Source organism: Sphaeramia orbicularis, chromosome 9, assembly GCF_902148855.1.
Source record: "Sphaeramia orbicularis chromosome 9, fSphaOr1.1, whole genome shotgun sequence".
Taxonomy (NCBI): Eukaryota; Metazoa; Chordata; class Actinopteri; order Kurtiformes; family Apogonidae; genus Sphaeramia; species Sphaeramia orbicularis.
The window spans coordinates 47572544-47593655 of record NC_043965.1 but is presented as its reverse complement, the minus strand read 5'-3'; the positions used below and the strand labels follow the sequence as shown (position 1 = coordinate 47593655).

Below are 21112 nucleotides of genomic sequence, written 5' to 3'. Positions count from 1 at the left end.
GACAACGTCTTCACTGACTGTCCTCAGGCAGACAGGGAGAAGCAGTTTCAGTTGATTTGTTAGTTTTAAAGTTTACCATCTCACAGCTGAGAGGAAATGAGGCCTGAGGTAATGATGAGCAGTGTTAGCTCAGCAGCATGACACAGGCAGATGGTTGATGGAGGATGGATGAATGACATCTGGGCGCCTTTCGATGGTGTTTCTGTTGCAGTCGACGCTGAAAGGAATGAATGTGACGGTGCTGGGCTGCCTGAACCACGGGATGCCTCTGTTCCTGAGGGGAAACTCATCACTGAAATGTGAATCAGGTACGACACACTTTCTGTTGACAAAATAGCTGCCATTTCCAACCGCCAAATATAAATGACATGACCAGTAAAATACAAAAGTAACACAGGATTTTCTGTAGGTGTCAGAGTGTTTTTGTTGTTTTTTTTGGTTCCAACAGCTCATTGTTTTATGGTGCAGTGGGCAGAAGTGCCAAGTAACAAAGTACAAATACTTACCTTACTTAAGTAAAAATTTGGGGTATCTACTTTACTGGAGTAATTATTTTTCAGCCGACTTTTTACTTCTACTCCTTACTTTTTCAATTATCTGTACTTTTTACTCCTTACATTTTAAAAATAGCCTGGTTACTCCCATTTCATTTCAGCTTGTTTTAATTTTGGCTGATCATTATTCAAATTTTAAAAAATATCCAGATGAATCGCACCATCCGGATCAAGGTTATTATCGTTAACGAAAACTAACAAAATGACGAAAACTAGAATTGTAAAAACATTTTCGTAAATAAATACAAACTATAATTAAACGAAAAAAAATTAGAACTAACTGAAACTGTATTGTGTGTTTACAAAACTAACTAAAACATATAAAAATGATGGATAAAATTCCCTTAGTTTTCGTCTTTGTCAACGTCGGATTGATATAAAATCGATTTATTTCCCTCAAGCAATTTTCGCTGCTGGCACCATATGATATTTAACGGTCCGTCACTTGTGGTTTCCAGTCGTCTTCTGGTCCCCACTCTACCTGGAAACATGGAGACTAAAGTTGGGAGAAAGCAGCAGAGTCCTGTCTGGGATTTATTTGAATACGACGACAGAGAAGAAGAGAAAATATTTAAAGAAACTAAAACTAAACAAAAAACTAAGAATTTAGAAAAAAATGAAAACTAATAAAAACTAGCAAACCTGCTCTAAAACGAATTAAAACTAACTGAATTAGAGAAAAAAAAAAAAGTCAAAACTACATAAAACTAACCTATAATGAAAAATCCAAAACTATTCGAACCTTGATCCGGATAGAGTGAATTTCATTGTAGAAGTATAAACATATACCACTCTGACACCCTGTTGGTTTGTACATGATCCATCACACCTGACTTTTTACACCATTCCAATACTTATATTCAACTAGTCCTCATATCTTCAGCTCCATCAAACACATGTTAATGCTCAGTAGAACACATATACGGTTCCTTAATACATTTGCATTGTTCTAAAATGTGTTCATTTTCAGTGTTTATTTATGCAGCTGAAACAGGTAGACTAGTGCATCCCAAATGTTTCTACATTAACATTTTAATACAGCGTTTTTCAACCTTGGGGTCGGTACCCCACTTGGGGTCACCTGGAATTCAAATGGGGTCACCTGAAATTTCTAGTAATTGATAAAAAATGAAAATAAAAATTTACTAATAAAAAATATACGGTGAGTTGAGAGAGACAATCACGATACATAACAGACATGACAAACTGTGAGTCTGAAACTGCAGCACTGTGGTTCTGTTCATCTGTCAAATGTTCATTGTGGTCAGTTTCAGATGCTGCAGCTCTTTCATAATTCATAGTTTGAGTTCTTGTTTGTTCAGTATTAATTGTCAGCCTTGTAAATCCAAGCTGGACTGACTGTACATATCCTGACCAAGGAAAATCCAATTCTGACTTTATGCAGTAATCTACACCTGGCTTTACCGCCTCCGTCCATAATAATATACATTATATAGACTAAATGTGTCTAAAATTATCGTTTATGTGCAACAACAATCAGCAAATTTTTTTTTTAAAAAGTCTGTTTTGAATGTCTGGGGTCGCCAGAAATTTGTGATTTTTAAAATGGGGTCACGAACCAAAAAAGGTTGGGAACCACTGTTTTAATATAACATTATAGTCATTATGGCCTTTAGGTACATGTGTTTTAGGAGGTGGGGTAGTGCACTACAGGCCCCTGGGGCACCTCCTAAGCTTTTGTCCTCATGGCATTTTTTCCTCCTCACATTTAGTTTTATACTTTAGGTCACAGGGGCCAAATCCAGGCCGCCAAAGGCTTCAATCTGAGATGAATTTTTGAAATCCAAAAATCACACTGAAAATATTAACGATCAAAGATGTTTGAATCATTTTAGGTCAATTCAATCTAAAGTGGATCAGACCAGTAAAATACTATCATAATAACCCACATATAATGAAAACTGCTACTTTTTCTCTTTGTTTTAGTGTAAAAAAAAAAAGTTACATTTCACAGAAATGTTTACATTTACAGACTAGCCTTTTACAAAAAATGAGAATAACCTGAAATGTCTTAATAGACGTATATGGAATTGAAAAAATATTCTGCCTGTTATTAAATGTTTTTTTGCATTTGTAGATAAACTGTGATCTGTACGTTGTGATTCACGTGCATAAATGATAAACTAAGGCATAATATTGTTAACATTGCACTTATTTTACCAAAGGATTTTCAGGTTGTTCATATTTGTTCATGTTATGTTCAAGTGCAGTTCGTAGATTTAAACATTTTCATTACGGAATTTTACTTTTTTCACTCAAATGTTCTCATCCCATTATATACATACATATATATATATATATATATATATATATATATATATATATATATATATATATATATATACATACATATATATATATATATATATATATATATATATATATATATATATATATATATATTTATATATTTATATATATATAATTTTACTGGTCCGGCCCACTTTATATCATATTAGGCTGTGTGTGGCCCCTGAACTAAAATGACTTTGACACCCCTGCTTTAAGTAGTTTTGAAACCAGTACTTTTACACTCTTACTGGAGTAAACAGCTTGAGTTGAGTACAAGTCTGTTTAAACCCTAGTATCTATACTTGTGCCTGAGGAATGAATGGGAATAGTTTTTTCACCTCTGGCAGTGGGTCATTAGAGAAACAAACCCCTGCTTTAACATGTCTTTGTTTTGCGTCGTTGCAGAGTCTGTGGCCGGTTTCTTCCTCTCTGTCAATGCTTCCTCCAATATCACCAAACTGAGGATTCCGTACCCTCAGACAGGCACATGGTACCTCAGTCTGCGCTCCCTCTGCGCCAACGAACACGGGTGAGTTCATTCTACGTACGCTGTACAATCTGACAACAGACATCTATTTGCTTCAGAAGTTCCTAGTTTTTGTGTCCAGTTGTTGAAATAAAGAGCTGTTTTCCTAAACAGAAGATGTTAGGTGTCATCTTCAGCTCTGTGGCTCAGATTTTTTGGTGAGTTACAAAGTTCTCTGATCCCCTTTATCCATAATTAGCAGGACCATCAGTAGGTCTGTTTACCGAGGCCGGGTCAGTGACTGCTGCTAACGAGCACAAATTAAACAATAACAGACACGAAAGGAGAAAAATGGACCACAGTGATATTTGATACTGAAAAGAAGAGGCATGTGGAAGGCATGTCTGAGGGATCTGAGATTAGAGAGACAGACATGAAGACTGATAAACACTGCAGACTAATACTGCACACAAAACATCATAGACATACACATATATATATATATATATATATATATATATATATATATATATATATATATATATATATATATACATACACATTATACACACATATATACATACACATTATACACACATATATACATACACGTTATACACACATATATACATACACATTATACACACATATACATACCCATATACACACACATATATACACATTATACACACACACACACATATATATATATATATATATATATATATATATATATATATATATATATACACACATATACATACACATACACATTATACACACACATATATACACACACACACACATATACATACACATATACATATACATGCACATTCATGTACATGCACATATATATACATTCACATATACATACACATTATACACACATATATATACTCATACATACACATATACACATATACATACATATTATACACACACATTTACACACACACACATATACATACACATATACATGCACATTTACATACGCATATACATGTTCATACACATATATACACACACATATACATACACATGCACATATACATACACATATACTGTACATACACATATACATACACATGCACAGATACATACACATATACATATACATACACATTCACATATACATACACATATACATATACATGCACATATACATATACATACACATGCACACACATGTATGCATACACATATACATGCACATACACATATACATGCACACGCACATATACATACACATATACATACACACATACATGCACATATACATACACATATACATGCACATATACATATACATACACATATACATGCACATATAGATACACATATACATATACATGCACACGCACGTATACATACACATATACATGCACATATACTGGTACATTCACACGCACATACACATATACATGCACATACACATATACATGCACATATACATGCACATATACATACACATTTACATATACATGCACATGCACATATACATACACATACACATATACCTGCACACGCACATATACATACACATATACATGCACATATACATACACATATACATACACATTCACATATACATGTACATATACATATACATATACATATACTAGAAAATCTGTTTTGCTCATTAACTGCTGGCTAGTTGGGATCCAAACTTATGATAAAATCATATCACATTTATTACCACTGTTACCTCATAAATCTATAAACACAAGTACAGGATAATGTTCCCTTTCCAACGCCGTCCAGTGCATGCTGTTGGACCTTACATGTCCTCTGTTATCGGCCTGGCCTTTGGCTTGGCTTACAGTTCACATGAGGAAGAGTGGATATTCAAAGGTTAAATAGTCATGAAGACTGTGTAATTTGGAGAATTTAACATCCAGAAACATCCAAAACTTTACCTGCAAGCAGAAATTAATTGAGCCCAGTTGTATAACCAGTCCTCATACTGTAAAATCCTTTCTTTGGCTTCATCCCAAAATCCTGCAGCTTTCAATTACAGCAGAACAAATGTAAAACAGGACATTCAATATTTCTTAAAACACTCATTTTTATACAAGCATGAGAGTGTTTACCAAAATTAATAATTCATTGGTCTAATGAAGACAGTCTTCATTGAGCTGCGTCCTCTCCCATCTGTCGCCCACCAGATTAATCTGGAATGGGCTTCATGAATGTGGCCCTGGTGCACACCAGCATATGACACAGTATGCAGTGTTACAGTCTCAGCTGTTCACTCATTTCCCTGTTGTAGCTTTTGGAATGGAAATTCAAACAGAAACCTCTGTAAAAACCTAGGATTTAGACCACAATATGTACTTTTTTTTTCCTCCGTTCAGTGTATTTTCTGTTTCAACATAGATGTTTTTTTTTTTTTCTGTGATTTTTTTCACAGAATCTTTTATCTCTTTCTCATGAATTCTTACATTTAAATTTAACGTTGGTCTTCGAGTCTTACTGGATAGGGACTTGTTTCTTTGCACCAATATTAAATAACTGTACAGCTGGAAATTTCTGATATTAAAAGCCAAATCCAAATCCAAGTCTTTCCACCTCCTGACCCTGTAATGGCATCTCACTGTAACTACAAGACAACATGGTTTTTGTCCTTTTCCTCATTGTTGACTGGAAAAGGGATTCAAATCTCTGCTATTCTTCAAAGCATAATAAACAAATTAAATCAGTGATGAATGCAATAAGGGCAGGTTTTTGCAGTAGTGAAAATGTTTTCATTAAGTTGTCCAACATAATGCTTTTTCTGAGTTCTTAGGCAGCAGCTATTCATGCGATTGAGCTGTTTAGCCGAACCCTTAATGGCACAAAAATGTGAACAGAATGAAATTAAGCAGATTTTGTCTCTGACGCTGGGGAGTTTCAATTGAATCTGAATAACAGATAATAACAGATGGTGTGAGACACGAGCTCATCCTCACATGAGAGCACTGCTGAGGTATGGAATTATGGGAAACATTCACATTCCTATCTGTGGGAGTCCCACACATTCACACATGCTAAATTAATCAGGTCTGTTTAGTGAGAAAAGGGAGGTATTGGGAATGACAGGTACTCTTTAAAGCTACAATTAAGTTGATGAATGTAACTTAAAAATAAAAAAATGAGCATCTGTGTCAATTAAGAGGCAGAGGCGCAGACACACATTTGTTACCGCCTGCAGTTTCATTCTCTGTGATGGATGGTCAGACCCAGCAATTAGAAACCGCAAACACCAAACATACATGTTTGTTCTTTTATCCCATATACTGTCAGAGATAAACAGATTATATGTAGGTCAGTTGTTTACTTTGCAGTTTGTGGGTGAGAGTAGCTGCATACTAAAGCTAAAGTGCAGTGTTAGACTGGAAATATCAGGCATAATCATCAGGAGACAGACAGCGTTTCCCACCTAATGATAATGAAGATAATGAAGGTTAAACTATCAGAGTAAAGCTCCTTGTTGTTCTGTAAAACACAGGCATAATTTGTGATAAATGAGTTTCATAATTGCATTATAGAGTTGGAGATTGCATGATCACACCGCAGATACTTAACCCTTAAAAACCCACAACTATTTTTCTCATAACTTCCAAATCATTTTTTTGTCTTTCCCAAGTGAAAATCAGGTATTATCCCATATTTTCTAGGAGGCTCTACAAATGTACACACACGCACACACACGCACACACACGCACACACGCGCACACACACACACGATGCAAACCCTCCGTCTGCAAACCCTCTGCTCACAATATTTAATTCAACACTGTCTCATCCAGTCCACCTCTTCACGGGGATCCAAAACAAGTGTCGATGCAGGGGGACTTCACACCAGGAGGCTCTACAAACACACTAACACAAAGATGGTTTTGATTGTTTTCACAGAGAAATGTATGTTTACAAGAAAATACTGATGAGACTTTATCTTGTCCAGCAGAAAACATTTAATTAACCCTTAAAGATGCTGGAGACGTTTGTGAGCAATTTTTCATCAAATCTGTCAAACCTCAGTCATATCCTCAGTATCACGAATCTGTAAGTCTTTCTGTCATTACTCACCTGAATCTCTTGCATTATGGTGAACAATTTCGAAGTGCCATCCACCATAAACAAACCGTGTGTTTACAAACCAACCCTGCACAGCAAAAACTGGAGAGTTGAATCAACTCCCACAGAGTTGATTTTAACTCTTTTTCAGAGTTTATATAGGTCCACACTTTACAGAGTTAAATTAACATTTTCACTGGAGTTAATTATTTAACACTATGCCAGAGTTGCTTTTTTAACTCAGAAACCTGAGTTAACTTAACACTGACTGATTTAACTGCCAACACTCACAAGAGTTAAAAAAATTGTAAATGGACTGAACTTATATAGCACATTTTCTACACCTTCATGGTGCCCAAAGCACTTTACAGTTACACACACACACACACACACACACACACACACACACACACACACACACACACACACACACACACACACACACACACACACACACCAGCAGGCGACTTCGACATGTGGATAGTTGGACCCAGGATTCAAACTGCCGATCCTTTGGTCATTGGACGACTCGCTCTACCAACTGAGCCACAGCCGCCCTTCATAATCTCACCTGGGTTAAATGAACCCATATGGATTTATTATTTACACTGTCAGAGTTTCTCCTTTAACTCAAACAGAGTTAAATTAACACCATGAAAGTAACAAAAATAACACTCATTCTACTTAATTTTCACTCTGAAATTAGTGTTAATTTTAATCATAAAAAAATTAATCCATTAAAAATGACTTAAAATTCAGTGTGAACAGGATGATTCAAAGGAAGCTGATGCATTTTTTTTTAGAAAATGTATTTTTCCTCTTTTTTCTCTCTGACAGTGACAGTCTGATAGAAATTGTACAGGTTCACCTGGTTTGAAATGCAGGGGCCAGGCAAATTAACACTGGAGAGACGCAAAACAACACTTCTCCTGAGTTAATTCCCACAGGCTAGACTAACTCTTACCATTAATCCAAACTCTGAGGGACATTTAACTCACAGTGAGTTAAAACTACACTTTGAGAGTGAAAATTGACTCTCAAATGTTCAACCCTGAAATTTCAACTCTCCAATTTTTGCTGTGTGGACGTCACTCGGGCATCTTCGGAATTTTGTTGCGACGTGCATTATGGGAAACAGAGGTTCGCGCAGCCACCTGACAGCAGCAGCGGCAGCGCGACCATACGGTATTATATGGATGAAACAAACATGTGGAAATGGCTGGAGGAATATGCATAGAAGGAAGGGAGTTCCTGTCATTTCCAATTGTGTCTGTTCCACCTGCCGCTGTCAGGTGGCTGCATGAGCCTTCGCTTCCCACAATACACATTGCGACAAAATTCCGAAGATGCCCGAGTGACCTCCCGGCTTGTTTGTAAACACATGGACTGTTTCTGGTGGATGGCACTTCAAAGTTGTTCACCGTAATGCAAGAGATTCAGGTGAGTAATCACAGAAAGACTTACAGATTCGTGATACTGAGGCTATGACTGAGGTTTTACAGATCTGATGAAAAATTGGTCATGAAAGTCTCCAGCACCTTTAAAGACCAACAACTATTTTTGTCACAACTTATAATTTTTTTTGTCTTTCCCAAGTGATTTATCACCATTTATTCTAATAATATTCTCTGCATTTTGCATTTTTCAGTGAAAATCTGGTATTTTCCTATATTTAATTCACTGATTATATAGATGTTCATTAAAGCTCAGTGTAAATTCAAACGTTATTAGATAAAAAAAAATCGCTTTATCCTCGATGGGGTCGCAGGGGCGGAGCCTATCCCAGCTGCCTATGGGTGAAGGCGTGGCTCACCCTGAACGTGTCTCCAGTTCATCACAGGGTCAACATATAGAGACGAACAACCAATCACTGACACATTCACACACCAATTAACCTATCAGTGCATGTGTTTGGATGGTGGGAGGGGCCAGAGAGAACCCACGCAAACACAAGGAGAACACAGAAAGGGCCCTGCTTGGAATCGAACCCAGGACCTTCTTGCTGTGAGGCGACAGTGCTATCCACTGCACTGCCTGAAAAAAGAGAAAGAAGAAACCATGATTTTTTTCAACAAAATAATCTCATTAACTGAACATAAACCCAGTGTGTCCATCCACTGTCACTGATCCAACTCCATGGGTTTTACTGGTGAATCAATGTTGTAGCAGATGACTGTGTTTCCATGTTAACTACAGAGCCTCTGAACGTCCAAATGGGTCATATCTGATGACCATGAAAAGATTAAAAACTGTATTTTACACCAATTATTGACATGTATTGATAGGATTAGTGGATCAACAGGTATTAAACAGTTTAGATCAGTAGGTGGTTCTGGTTAAAGTTTGTTTGGGTCTTTAAGGGTGAAAACAGTATTTCTATCTTGAAATTTGGACAGTAGGACACAGTGGAAATAAAAGTGGCCAAGTGTTTGTGTGTGGTACAGAAGGTCAAGCTTCAGTGCAGTATATGTCAGCTGAGCATCTTTCAGATCTTAAATATTTACAGATTTATGCTCTGGCTGCTAAAAAGGAGCCTACGTTTAACATTTAACAGCCCAGTCCTGTAGCGCTGATGCTCTCTGCTCCTTCTTACTGTATATTCTGCTTCCTTTTTCCAGATTTGAAGCATGTACCAACGTCACAGCGGAGGTGTATATGCGCTCATACCTGACTCCATGCATCAATGACTGTGGGACATATGGGCAGTGCAAGCTTCTGCGCACTAACAACTACCTGTACGCTGCATGTGAATGCAAAGCAGGTAAAATATACCTCGCATCACAATCACATATTTTTCATTCTGAAAGGAATGTTAAGTCCTTTTTTTTTTTAAAGCTGTAACACGTAGCAGCTCTGCATTAAAATAGCTTTTAGTCCACTCACATACTTGCATTATATCCAACAATATTCATATTCACAGAAATATATAATTACATTCAGTTTTTTCAGTACACTTACACTTCAATACTAGCACTGAAAGTTGCCTTTTGACATTTCATTGCATTGACATGACATAATATGAATTTACATGTCTAGAATAGAATAGAATAGAATAGAATAGAATGCCCTTTATTGTCATCATACTGAATGTACAACACCTTCTCCTTTTTCTGTGTAAACAAATATGAAGATAAAAAAGGATAAAAATTGAGAATATAAAAAATGTATTGCACAGGATGGCTAAATATTTACAAAATAATTATACTGCACAGGGGGATTAATACTCACAGATGAATACACATTACATGTGATTATTATTCTCAAAATGATTGTATTGCACGGGATGAATGAAAGAATAACATGAATAAAACTTTTATATATTACTTTGATTGTTAACATGAAGTCAAAGAGTATGATGAGGTTCACACAGATGCAGACTGTAGCATCGATTATATCTTCCACTCGATGCATAACGTATGTGACCTCATGATGTCATTTTGACAGTAATTTCACAGATGTCAGATTCATATTTGTAATGAATGTAATATTTGTAAAGAAAATGCATCCATAAAAGTGCGATCCCTATTTGTCAGTTCTGAAATTTGTAACTTTATGAGTTGTATTCGCACAGAGAAAATATACACTACATAATTTATACATGATTGGACTGAAACAAGAGTTTACAACAATTTTATTTATGCACACATTTCTGCCTGAAAATCAAACCATGAACCTTCTTGCTATGTGCTGTCCACCAAGTCTGTTTTTAAAAGCATTTTCCCAGTTGTCCACATCCATAAAAATAGCCTGTACATGGATTATTCAGATCATTTCTTCCTGTAAATAGATTTTCTCTCACTTTTCATTTTTCATTTTTCATTTTTCGTTTCTGCTCCTCTACAATTGTAACAGTGTACGACATGAGCTACTGTTAGCATAACACTGAAGCTAGCTTATGTTAACAAAAACCTGATTCCCGACAAAAAAATAGAGCCCATCATAAGCATGTGCAAGTCATACATATTGAACCTTTAATTGTATTAATATAAAATCAGCTATTATGCTGATGTATAACCAAACACGTTGTTTTGGAAAGCTGTTTTGTGTAAATAGGGTTGATTCTCATCAGTGTTTGTAATAAGTAGTCATTAATCAATATTTAATAATTATCAAAACGCATTGCAATGAATTAATAAGTGCCAGTGATTCTGTATATTCTGAGGCTTTTTTGTATACAAGATAAGATAAAAGTTTCTGTGTGAAAATCAGGTCATCGCTGCTGCGAAGATGCTCCAGTTTATTGTGAAATACATCATACAGTGTGACAAGAAAATGGAGAGCGCAAGGTGAGAAGGCACAGGTCATTTTCAAGCATCCAGCTGACAATGCAGCGATTAAAGATTAGCGTCCAATGAGTCATAGAGTGGCCTGGTATTAATCTTCTGGTATAAGCCGTTTTGATAAGACAATAAATACGGTCTTAATTACGAGCAGCTTTTCAATAAAAGATGAGCTTAGGAAACCAAACAAAGCGTGTCCTCTGAGGCTTTCTTAAATCCTGTCTTTGATCTTCCCTTTTATCAGAGCTGGTTTCTCTTCAGTTCAACTCATTGTCGTACCTCGTATGTGTGACTGCTTCCTTTGCATTCAGCACTCGCCCTTGGCCTGTCTCACACCACAAACCCTCCGTCTACAAACCCTCCATCTGCAAATCTTCCGTCTGCAAACCCTCCATCTACAAACCAAGGTTATTATTGTTAATGAAAACTAACGAAATGACGAAAACTAGAATTGTAAAAACATTTTCGTTAGCTGAAATAAATAAAAACTCTAATTAAAAGAAAAAAAAAACGATAACTGACTGAAACTGTATTGTGTGTTTATAAAACTAACTAAAACATATAAAAATTATGGATAAATTTCCCTTTGTTTTCGTCTTTGTCAATGTCGGATTGATACAAAATCGATTTATTTTCATCGAGCAATTTTAGCTAGCACCATACGACACTTAACGGTCCGTCACTTGTGTTCAGTTGTGGTTTCCAGTCGTCTTCTGGTCCCCACTCTACCTGGAAACATGGAGACTAAAGTAGGGAGAAAGCAGCAGAGTCCTGTCTGGGATTTATTTGAATACAACGACAGAGAAGAAGAGAAAAGAGACGACTAAACTACAACTAAACTACAACTAAACTAAAACTAAGCATTTACAAAATAACGAAAACTAATAAAAACTAGCAAACCTGCTCTAAAAACTAATTAAAAGTAACTGAATTAGAGAAAAAAAAGTCAAAACTAAATCAAACTAAACTAGAATGAAAAATACAAAACTATTAGAACCTTGCTGCAAACCCTCCGTCTGCAAACCCTCTGCTCAGCAATATTTAATTCAACCCTGTCTCATCCAGTCCAGCACTTGATAGGGATCCAAAACGAGTGTTGATACAGGGGGCTTCACGCTGGGAGGCTCTACAAACAGACTAACACAAAGATGGTTTTGATTGTTTTCCACAGAGAAATGTATGTTTACAAGAAAATACTGATGAGACATTCATCTTGTCCAGCAGAAAATATTTAATTAACCCTTTAAGACCAACAACTATTTTTGTCACAACTTCCAAATGATGTCTTTTGTCTTTCCTAAGTGATTTATCACCATTTTATTATCCTCTGCATTTTGCATTTTTCAGTTAAAATCTGGTATTTTCCTATATTTAATTTACTGATTATGTAGATGTTCATTAAACCTCAACCAAAAAAAAAAAGAGGAAAAAGTGTCTTTTTCAGTCAAAATTGATTTTTTTTTTTTTTTTTTTTTTAACAAAATAATCTCATTAACTGAACATAAACCCAGTGTGTCCATCCACTGTCATTGATCTGACTCCATGGGTTTTACTGGTGAATCAATGTTGTAGAAGTTCACAGTGTTTCCATGGTAACTACGGAGCCTCTGAACATCCAAATGGGTCATATCTGATGACCATGAAAAGATGAATAACTGTATTTTACCCCAATTAATGACATGGATTCATAGGATTAGTGGATCAACAGGTATTAAACAGTTTAGTTCAGTAGATGGTTTAGGTTAAAGGTGGATGTTTGGGTCTTTATGGGTTCATTTCAGGAGTTTTTCCAGGGATGAGCTTTTGAACAAACTGTTTCGTGTGTGTGTGTGTGTGTGTGTGTGTGTGTTAGGCTGGGACGGTTGGGGATGCACAGACAACTCCGAGGCCTACTCCTACAGTTTCCAGCTCCTCTCCACTCTTCTGCTCTGTCTCAGTAACCTGATGTTTGTTCCACCGGTCGCCATCGCTATCCGAAGCCACTACCTGCTGGAGGCCTCCGTCTACATCTTCACCATGTTCTTCTCCACCGTGAGTCACTTTCACACAAACCAAAAAATATGTTGGAGTATAGCAGTAGCACATATCATTTGCATGTACACGTATCTAATAAATCACTTGTATTAACAGAATGAAATGTTATGATGACAATACCAATGCCGCGTGCTTTAATTCTAAACCCAAGCTACTTAGTTTGGGTAACACTTTGTAATAAGTAGAAAAATAATGGGAAATATTTCTGTTAATCATAACAATATTCAAATTCATATTTTTAGTAAGTAAGTAAAAATGTATTTATAAAGTGCTTTTCACAGATAAAAATCACAATGTGCTGTATATAAAATGGGTGCAATAAAACAACATAAGAATAATTTCATAGAATAGATAAAAAAGGATAAATCCATCAACCAAAAGCTTTCCTAAATAAAAACGTCTTGAGCTGCTTTTTAAAAGAGTCCACAGAGTTGACCACACGGAGGGACAGGGGCAGGTCATTCCAGAGTCTGGGGGGGGGGCTACAGCCTGAAAGCACAGGTCTACCCAAGTTTTAAAACAAGTCTTTGAGACGTTCAGGAGGCTGTGGCCTTAAGACCTAAGTAGGGTGACCAGGGGCTTATGAGCCACATGTGGGACAAGGAGTGTGTTTGTGTGCACTGTCAAAAAGAAAAAGTTGAGAAAACATAAAATATCAAGGCAACGTGATGCAAGAGATTTTTGAGTTTTCTCAAAGTTGACTTCACTACAATGTTCTCATTGTCCCAACTTTCTTTTCGAAGTTATGAAAGTTGATTCAACTATTAACCCTTTCATGCATTAATTATGACAACCTTAGTTAAGATTTTTTTCTTGAGTGTTTTTATTCCTCCATAGGCATGAAAAAAACAATGTGATCAAGTTTTTTTTTTTTTTTTTTTTTTTTTTTCATGGAGTTACAAAAATGTCCATGCATTTAATTTTTGAAGTAAAGAAACGTGTTTAAAACCCAATATCAGAAAGTGATATGAAAACAATGAAATAAAATAAAATCTGATGTTTTCTCACATTTTAACATATTCTAATGCTAGTTATTACTCTTTTCATGGAGATAATATGCAAACAATATTTTTTTTTTTTTCTGAAGAGATAACGATTGATTTCCACTCAAACATGTTAGTGCAGATCAGGTTTATCTAGAACAGTACAGTTACAGTAATGGTCTGAATGTCAGTGTATTATTATGGGATGGTGCATAAGTGTCCACTGTGTTGGCTGATATGGAACTAAAACAACAAAACCCATGAATATATAAGAGAACAGCTGGAGAAGAACTGTCCACTGGAGTGACCACTGTGCATGAAAGGGTTAATCACTTGTTGTTACAACTTAAAACTGTGAGTTAAAACAAGTATTTATTTTATATTTTCAGTACAAAAACACTTGACGTAGCTAGTTAAACAAACACATTTCTGCTTCATAAAAACATCAAGTTTCAAGTTAAAACAACTCACAACATGACATTATCCATTCAAAAAAATCTTGTTTTCTCTTGTCAAAGGAACATACCATTATTACAGATGAGAGGTAGGCCTTCCTTTAGGACAGAAGTAAGCAAATCCAGTCCTTGAGGGCTGGTATCCTGCATGTTTTAGAGGTGTCCCTCTTCCTGGTGTGCTTGAAAGAGGGAAACATCTAAAACATGCAGGATACCAGCCCTCAAGGACTGGATTTGAATAGCCCCGCTTTAGGAGAAGCCAAACCTTTGGGAGGAGTTGGGATTTCCACAGTAGTCTGAGCAAAGCCACTCTGACTCAGGGTGTTTGAAGACGGTCGCTCCAGGAACAGGTATTCTGGGTGTTGGGACCTTTGACCCCATTGGCGGAAGACGCTTTGGCACACCTGTGTGGCCTGATTGCTGTATGACGTTCTAAGTAGGTACAGGGTGACACAAAAAAACGGGAACTTTTTAACAATTCAATAAAACCAACAGTGATGGAAGAAAAATATTTTATTCATAGTAATTGAAACCTTAAACCATGTCATTTAAGAAACAATGATGGAATTTTCATTTTTTTAAAATTACTTCCTGTAGATGGCGTCCTCCTGTACGAATGCGTTCTTGAAATCTGTTGTTGAGATTCCTCATTGACCGCTGCAACATCTCAGCTGGGATACTGGGAATTTCATCCTGAATTCTCTGTTTTAACTCATCCAGAGTTCTTGGTCGAGTCGTGTACACTTTACTCTTGAGATAGCCCCGCAAGAAAAAATCACAAACGGACAAATCTGGCGATCTAGGGGGCCAGGGAACGTTACCGAATCTTGAGATCACACGGTTACCGAACAATTCTCGCACAGCCGCCAGTGGTTACTAAAATGGGGGTGTGTTTACTTGCTCAAGGTCACTGTCTCGCAGTGCTGCCACTTGCTCATGCCTGCCAATACGCACTTCAAAAATTCCCGTTTTTTTGGGTCACCCTGTACCATGACAGAGGGGAATGGGTAAGACTGTCGCGATGACCCCCCCCCCCCCCCCCCCCCAGTCCAACTGACCAGACAGTAGACAGGCTACAACTCCCGGCCCAATATGAACTCTCCATTCTCCCACCTTCCTGTACCTTCCCCTGCTAACAGTCACTGTTCACCTTAGTCATTGTCCTATTTGTCATTGTATAATCATTATATGTGACAAAAATCTTACATCATAATTATTAGCTCCTTATCAGATCAAGACACCTGACAGTTGTTATCAGGCTTCTGCACAGCTGGATGATAGGATTATCATTTGAATCAGGTGTGTTGGAAGAGGGATCCATCTAAAACATGCAGGACAGTGGCTCTCCAGGACCGGTTTTGGTGACCCCTGGTCTAGTTCAGACTTGTTCAGACCATGTGTGCATGCGCACGTCAGTCATCTATGAGGTTTCCCACTGGTTCCCAACTTGACTCAAAAAATGTACTCAGAAGTCAATAATCGTTGTTGTGCTGTTTAGAAAATCTTAGTTTGGACAACAATGAGAGAAATTTGCTGGGCAGACAAGTTTTTGTAGTTTGTAAATGGAAAGGTTTATTTCTAAGTCAGTTTAATTTGAAAACTTGAATGAAATCAACAATTACTAGTTATTGTTTTTACAGTGTGGAACAATGTGGGACACTTAACCATAATGCTGGAACAAAGTCTAGATTTTTAAACAATTATTGTCGAGCTTATAAATATGAATAACAACAATTTGTTTTGGTTGCACACAGTATGCATATTTCTGCACTGGGCATTTATTTTTTGCTCTTTTTGCACAGGTTCCAACAACTTTTTTTGCTTGTAAAAACACAACAAAAAATCGACTTGTAAAAACTCAAAAAAGAAATCTCAAGTTTCAAATACTGTATTTAAATACTTTTAGAACATCAGCTTTTTTATTATTATTTGAATACATGTTGTCAACCCTCAAAGGTAAACTAATTTATGTGCAATAAAACAAAAAGGCAGAACTGACAACATTTTAACAGCTGTTTCCACTTCCAGTCAACTAAAATTACTCGGACCAAAAACCTTTGTGCATCCAAACACAGAACAGTCAAATATTTTGCATTCTAACACAGTAAAAAAATAGAATAAGATAAAATAAATATCCTGTGGAATTTTGTCAAAAAATAAATATCCACATACTTAACAAAAGCATATTGGTTTGTTTGTTGTCTCTCAGTTCAAACTCCAAACTTATAAATAGGTAAAAGGGAATAGGGATCAAATCTAACCAAACATCACATACATACAGTGTGTCGCTTCAAGTCGTACTCGCCTCCAGGTGAGATGGAGAAAGAAATAAGTTTGACATAGTTCACAGAGTACCCTCTGTGAATCATCCCCCACCGCTTTCACTCATGTCTTTTCTGTAGCTGCAGCTTCTGTTTTTTGCACAGTTCCCATGATTTCCACCAATGTTTGCATGCTAGTGTCTGAGGCTTTTTCCTTTGTTTTTTGTGTATGAGTGGGCGGAGCTCAGGAGGACGCCACAGCGGTTGACTCTTTCATATACGGTCGTTATGTTCCAGATCTCATCTATGCATGCGCATTGTAGTCTGTCAGAATCTGTCTTATCTACACATGTGCGCTGCGTATCTGTCAGAATATATCAGAATGGCAGCTAGTACGAAGCGGAAGAAACGAACAGGCAGGAATGTATTCATGCGAACAGTAGCGATAAGTGCACATCCATTGTATTCTTTCACATTATAACCAAGGTTATAATAGGTTTGGATTTTTCATTATAGTTTAGTTTTATTTAGTTTTGACTTTTTTTTCTCTAATTCAGTTAGTTTTAATTAGTTTTCAGAGCAGTTTTGCTAGTTTTTATTAGTTTTCGTTATTTTCTAAATGCTTAGTTTTAGTTTAGTTTTAGTTTCTTTATATCTTTTATCTTATTCTCTGTCGAATTCAAATAAATCACAAGTGACAAGTGACAAGAAGTGACGGACCGTTAAATATCATATGGTGCCAACAGCTAAAATTGTTTGAGGGAAATAAATCGATTTCATATCAATCCGACATTGACGAAGACAAAAACGAAGGGAATTTTATCCAGAATTTTTATACGTTTTGGTTAGTTTTGTAAGCACACAATGCAGTTTCAGTTAGTTATATTTTTTTTTCTTTTAATTATGGTTTGTATTTATTTGCGCTAACGAAAATGTTTTCACAATTCTAGCTTTCGTCATTTTGTTAGTTTTCGTTAATGATAATAACCTTGATCCAGATGGTGCGATTCATCTAGATGTTTTTAAAAATTTGAACAATGATCAGCCGAAATTAAAACAAGCTGAAACGAAATGGAAGTAACGAGGCTATTTTTAAAATGTAAGGAGTAAAAAGTACTGATAATTGAAAACGTAAGGAGTAGAAGTAAAAAGTCGGCTGAAAAATAATTACTCCAGTAAAGTAGATTAGTTATTGTTTTTTTCTTTTAATTATAGTTTTTATTTATTTCAGTTAACGAAAATGTTTTTACAATTCTAGTTTTCATCATTTCGTTAGTTTTTGTTAACGATAATAACCTTGATTATAACTTTTAATAATTAAAATATTTTGAAGCAAACAACCATACAGCCTGTCATATAAGCATTCAGCGCAAGTCAGGGGCGGGGCAGTTGTCAGTCAGGGGAATTCCCTGGACTCTCCCGATTCAATCAGTACCTGTAACTCTGCAGCACAGGATTTGTGAAACAGGTCATTTACTTTACGTTCATTAAAATATACTCAGAGTAAGCCAGAAATCACATATATTCTACAGAAAGGATAAGTGAATAGCTTGCTTTAACCCTTTCATGCATGAATTATGAGAACCTTAATCAAGATTTTTTTCCTGAGTGTTTTTAGGCATGAAAAAAAAAAACAATGTGATTGGATTTTTTTTTTTTTTTTTTTAAGTCAACCTGTTTTTCATGGAGTTACAAAAATGCCCACTCAGCTACACCATGAATTTTGTTCTTGAAGCAAAGAAACATGTATTTAAAACCCAATATTATAAAGTGATATGAAAACAGTGAAATTAAACCCTGTTTAATGCAGCTAATCTGATGTTTTCTCACATTTTAACATATTCTAATACTGGTTATTACTCACTTCATGGAGATAATATGCAAAAAATAAATATTAACAATTGATTTCCACTCAAGAACCAATCAAGAACAGCAAAGTTACAATAATGGTATGAATTGCAGTTTATGAGATGATGCATAAGTGTCCACTGTGTTTGTTGATATGGAACTAAAACAACAAAACCCATGAATATACAAGAGTAAAGCTGTAGAGTAACTGTCCACTGTAGTGACCACTATGCATGAAAGGGTTAATACAGTCTTTGCTTAGTAATCAAGTTTTTGCCAACAATCCATCTGCAAATATATTGTGTATTTTTTCAGCCACTAGGCTAAACGAAACTTTAAATTTATTTATTACAAACATAGTTCTTCTATTAAAGGAAGCCATGTATACTGAACAACAAAAGAAACGCAAGTTTTGGTCATTAATTTAGGCAAGAGTTCAGCTGTCCTGTTGAGTTGTCAACTGAGATACACATTACAATAAGTGAGTTGTAACCATTGGAGCGTGTGTTTGCAGGCAAACACGACCACGAGTGGTGTTGAGCACGTGTACAAAGTATCGGAGGTGCGGTACGTTTTGAGTGATATGGTAGTGGGAGCAACAAATGGGAGTGGCAATTCCCTTTGTTTATCCGGGAGCTATAAAAAGAAATGGTAAGATTCAAAAGTTACTGCATTACCACGATGCCTCGCCTTAACGATAATCTGAGAGAACGCGCCGTTGGTATGCTTGATGCTGGTTTAACGGCTCGCAACGTTGCCAGACGTCTGCAAGTGCACGAGTCCACCATCAGTAGGCTGAGGACACGATTCCGTGACACAGGGACCACTCGGGACAGACCAAGATCCGCAAGACCACGTGTGACCACCCGTAATCAGGATCGCCATATTCGCTTGGCCCATCTCCATGACCGTCAACTCAGTGCTACAAGGACAACAAGAGAGACCCACTGTCAATTTCACAGCTGGATATAAATATCTCATATGAAACCAATATTCATAATAAAACTCCCATATAAACCAATACCGAAACATACTTGCGTTTCTTTTATTGTTCAGTATATATTAGATGTTCTGGAATATTTGTAAATCAATGCTAAATGACCTGTTTCACAAATCCCGTGCTTTCACAATCCCCTGACTGACAACTGCCCCATCCCCAACTTGCGCTGAATGCTTATATAATAGGCTGTATGGTTGTTTGCTTCAAAATATTTCAGTTATTTAAAGTTATAATATGAAAGAATACAATAAATGTGCACTTATCGCTACTGTTCGCATGAATATATTCCTGCCTGTTCGTTTTTTGCACATGCATAGATGAGACAGATTCTGACAGATTACAATGCACATGCGTAGATGAGATCTGGAACATAATGACCGTACATGAAAGAGCCAACCGCGAGGACGCCAGTGACAGGTTGATGAACTCCTGGCCCCACATGTATGTTGGTTGATTGACAGCAGACACAGCCAATAGTGATAGCACTGTCACTGCTATGAAATGAAAGTCATGTTTGGAGAAAGACGACTGCCCTGCACTTTAAAGAGCCAGAGCCAATGAAATGCAGGACACCGTCTCAGTTTGCGGGACGTGGAAAAAATGGTCCTAATGCTGTGCAGTCCCGCATAAAGTGGGACACCTGGTCACCCTAGACCAGGGATCTGCAAGCTTTACAATCTAAAGAGCCATTTTCGACTCAAAAAAGAAGGAAAAAATGTGACCGGAGCCATAAAAAATATTGATACTCATTTACATTTTACCATGAGGGGGCTGTTGCCTATTTGTGATTAGTTTGTTATTTAACTATTTAACTTTGCATTTCCACTACAATAATTCAATGTTTGGTGCATTTATACAA

The 21112-nt window shown here is 36.5% G+C and overlaps 1 protein-coding gene across 1 annotated transcript in view; it reads left to right on the top strand.

Moving 5' to 3' along the window:
* Positions 1-21112, top strand: part of tmem8b (transmembrane protein 8B) — a 156303-nt gene that overhangs the window by 98381 nt on the left and 36810 nt on the right. The window contains exons 7-10 of the mRNA XM_030142566.1: positions 212-308; positions 3273-3396; positions 10011-10153; positions 13525-13703. Coding sequence (XP_029998426.1) covers positions 212-308; positions 3273-3396; positions 10011-10153; positions 13525-13703 — 543 coding nt within the window. The remainder of the gene's footprint in view (positions 1-211; positions 309-3272; positions 3397-10010; positions 10154-13524; positions 13704-21112) is intronic.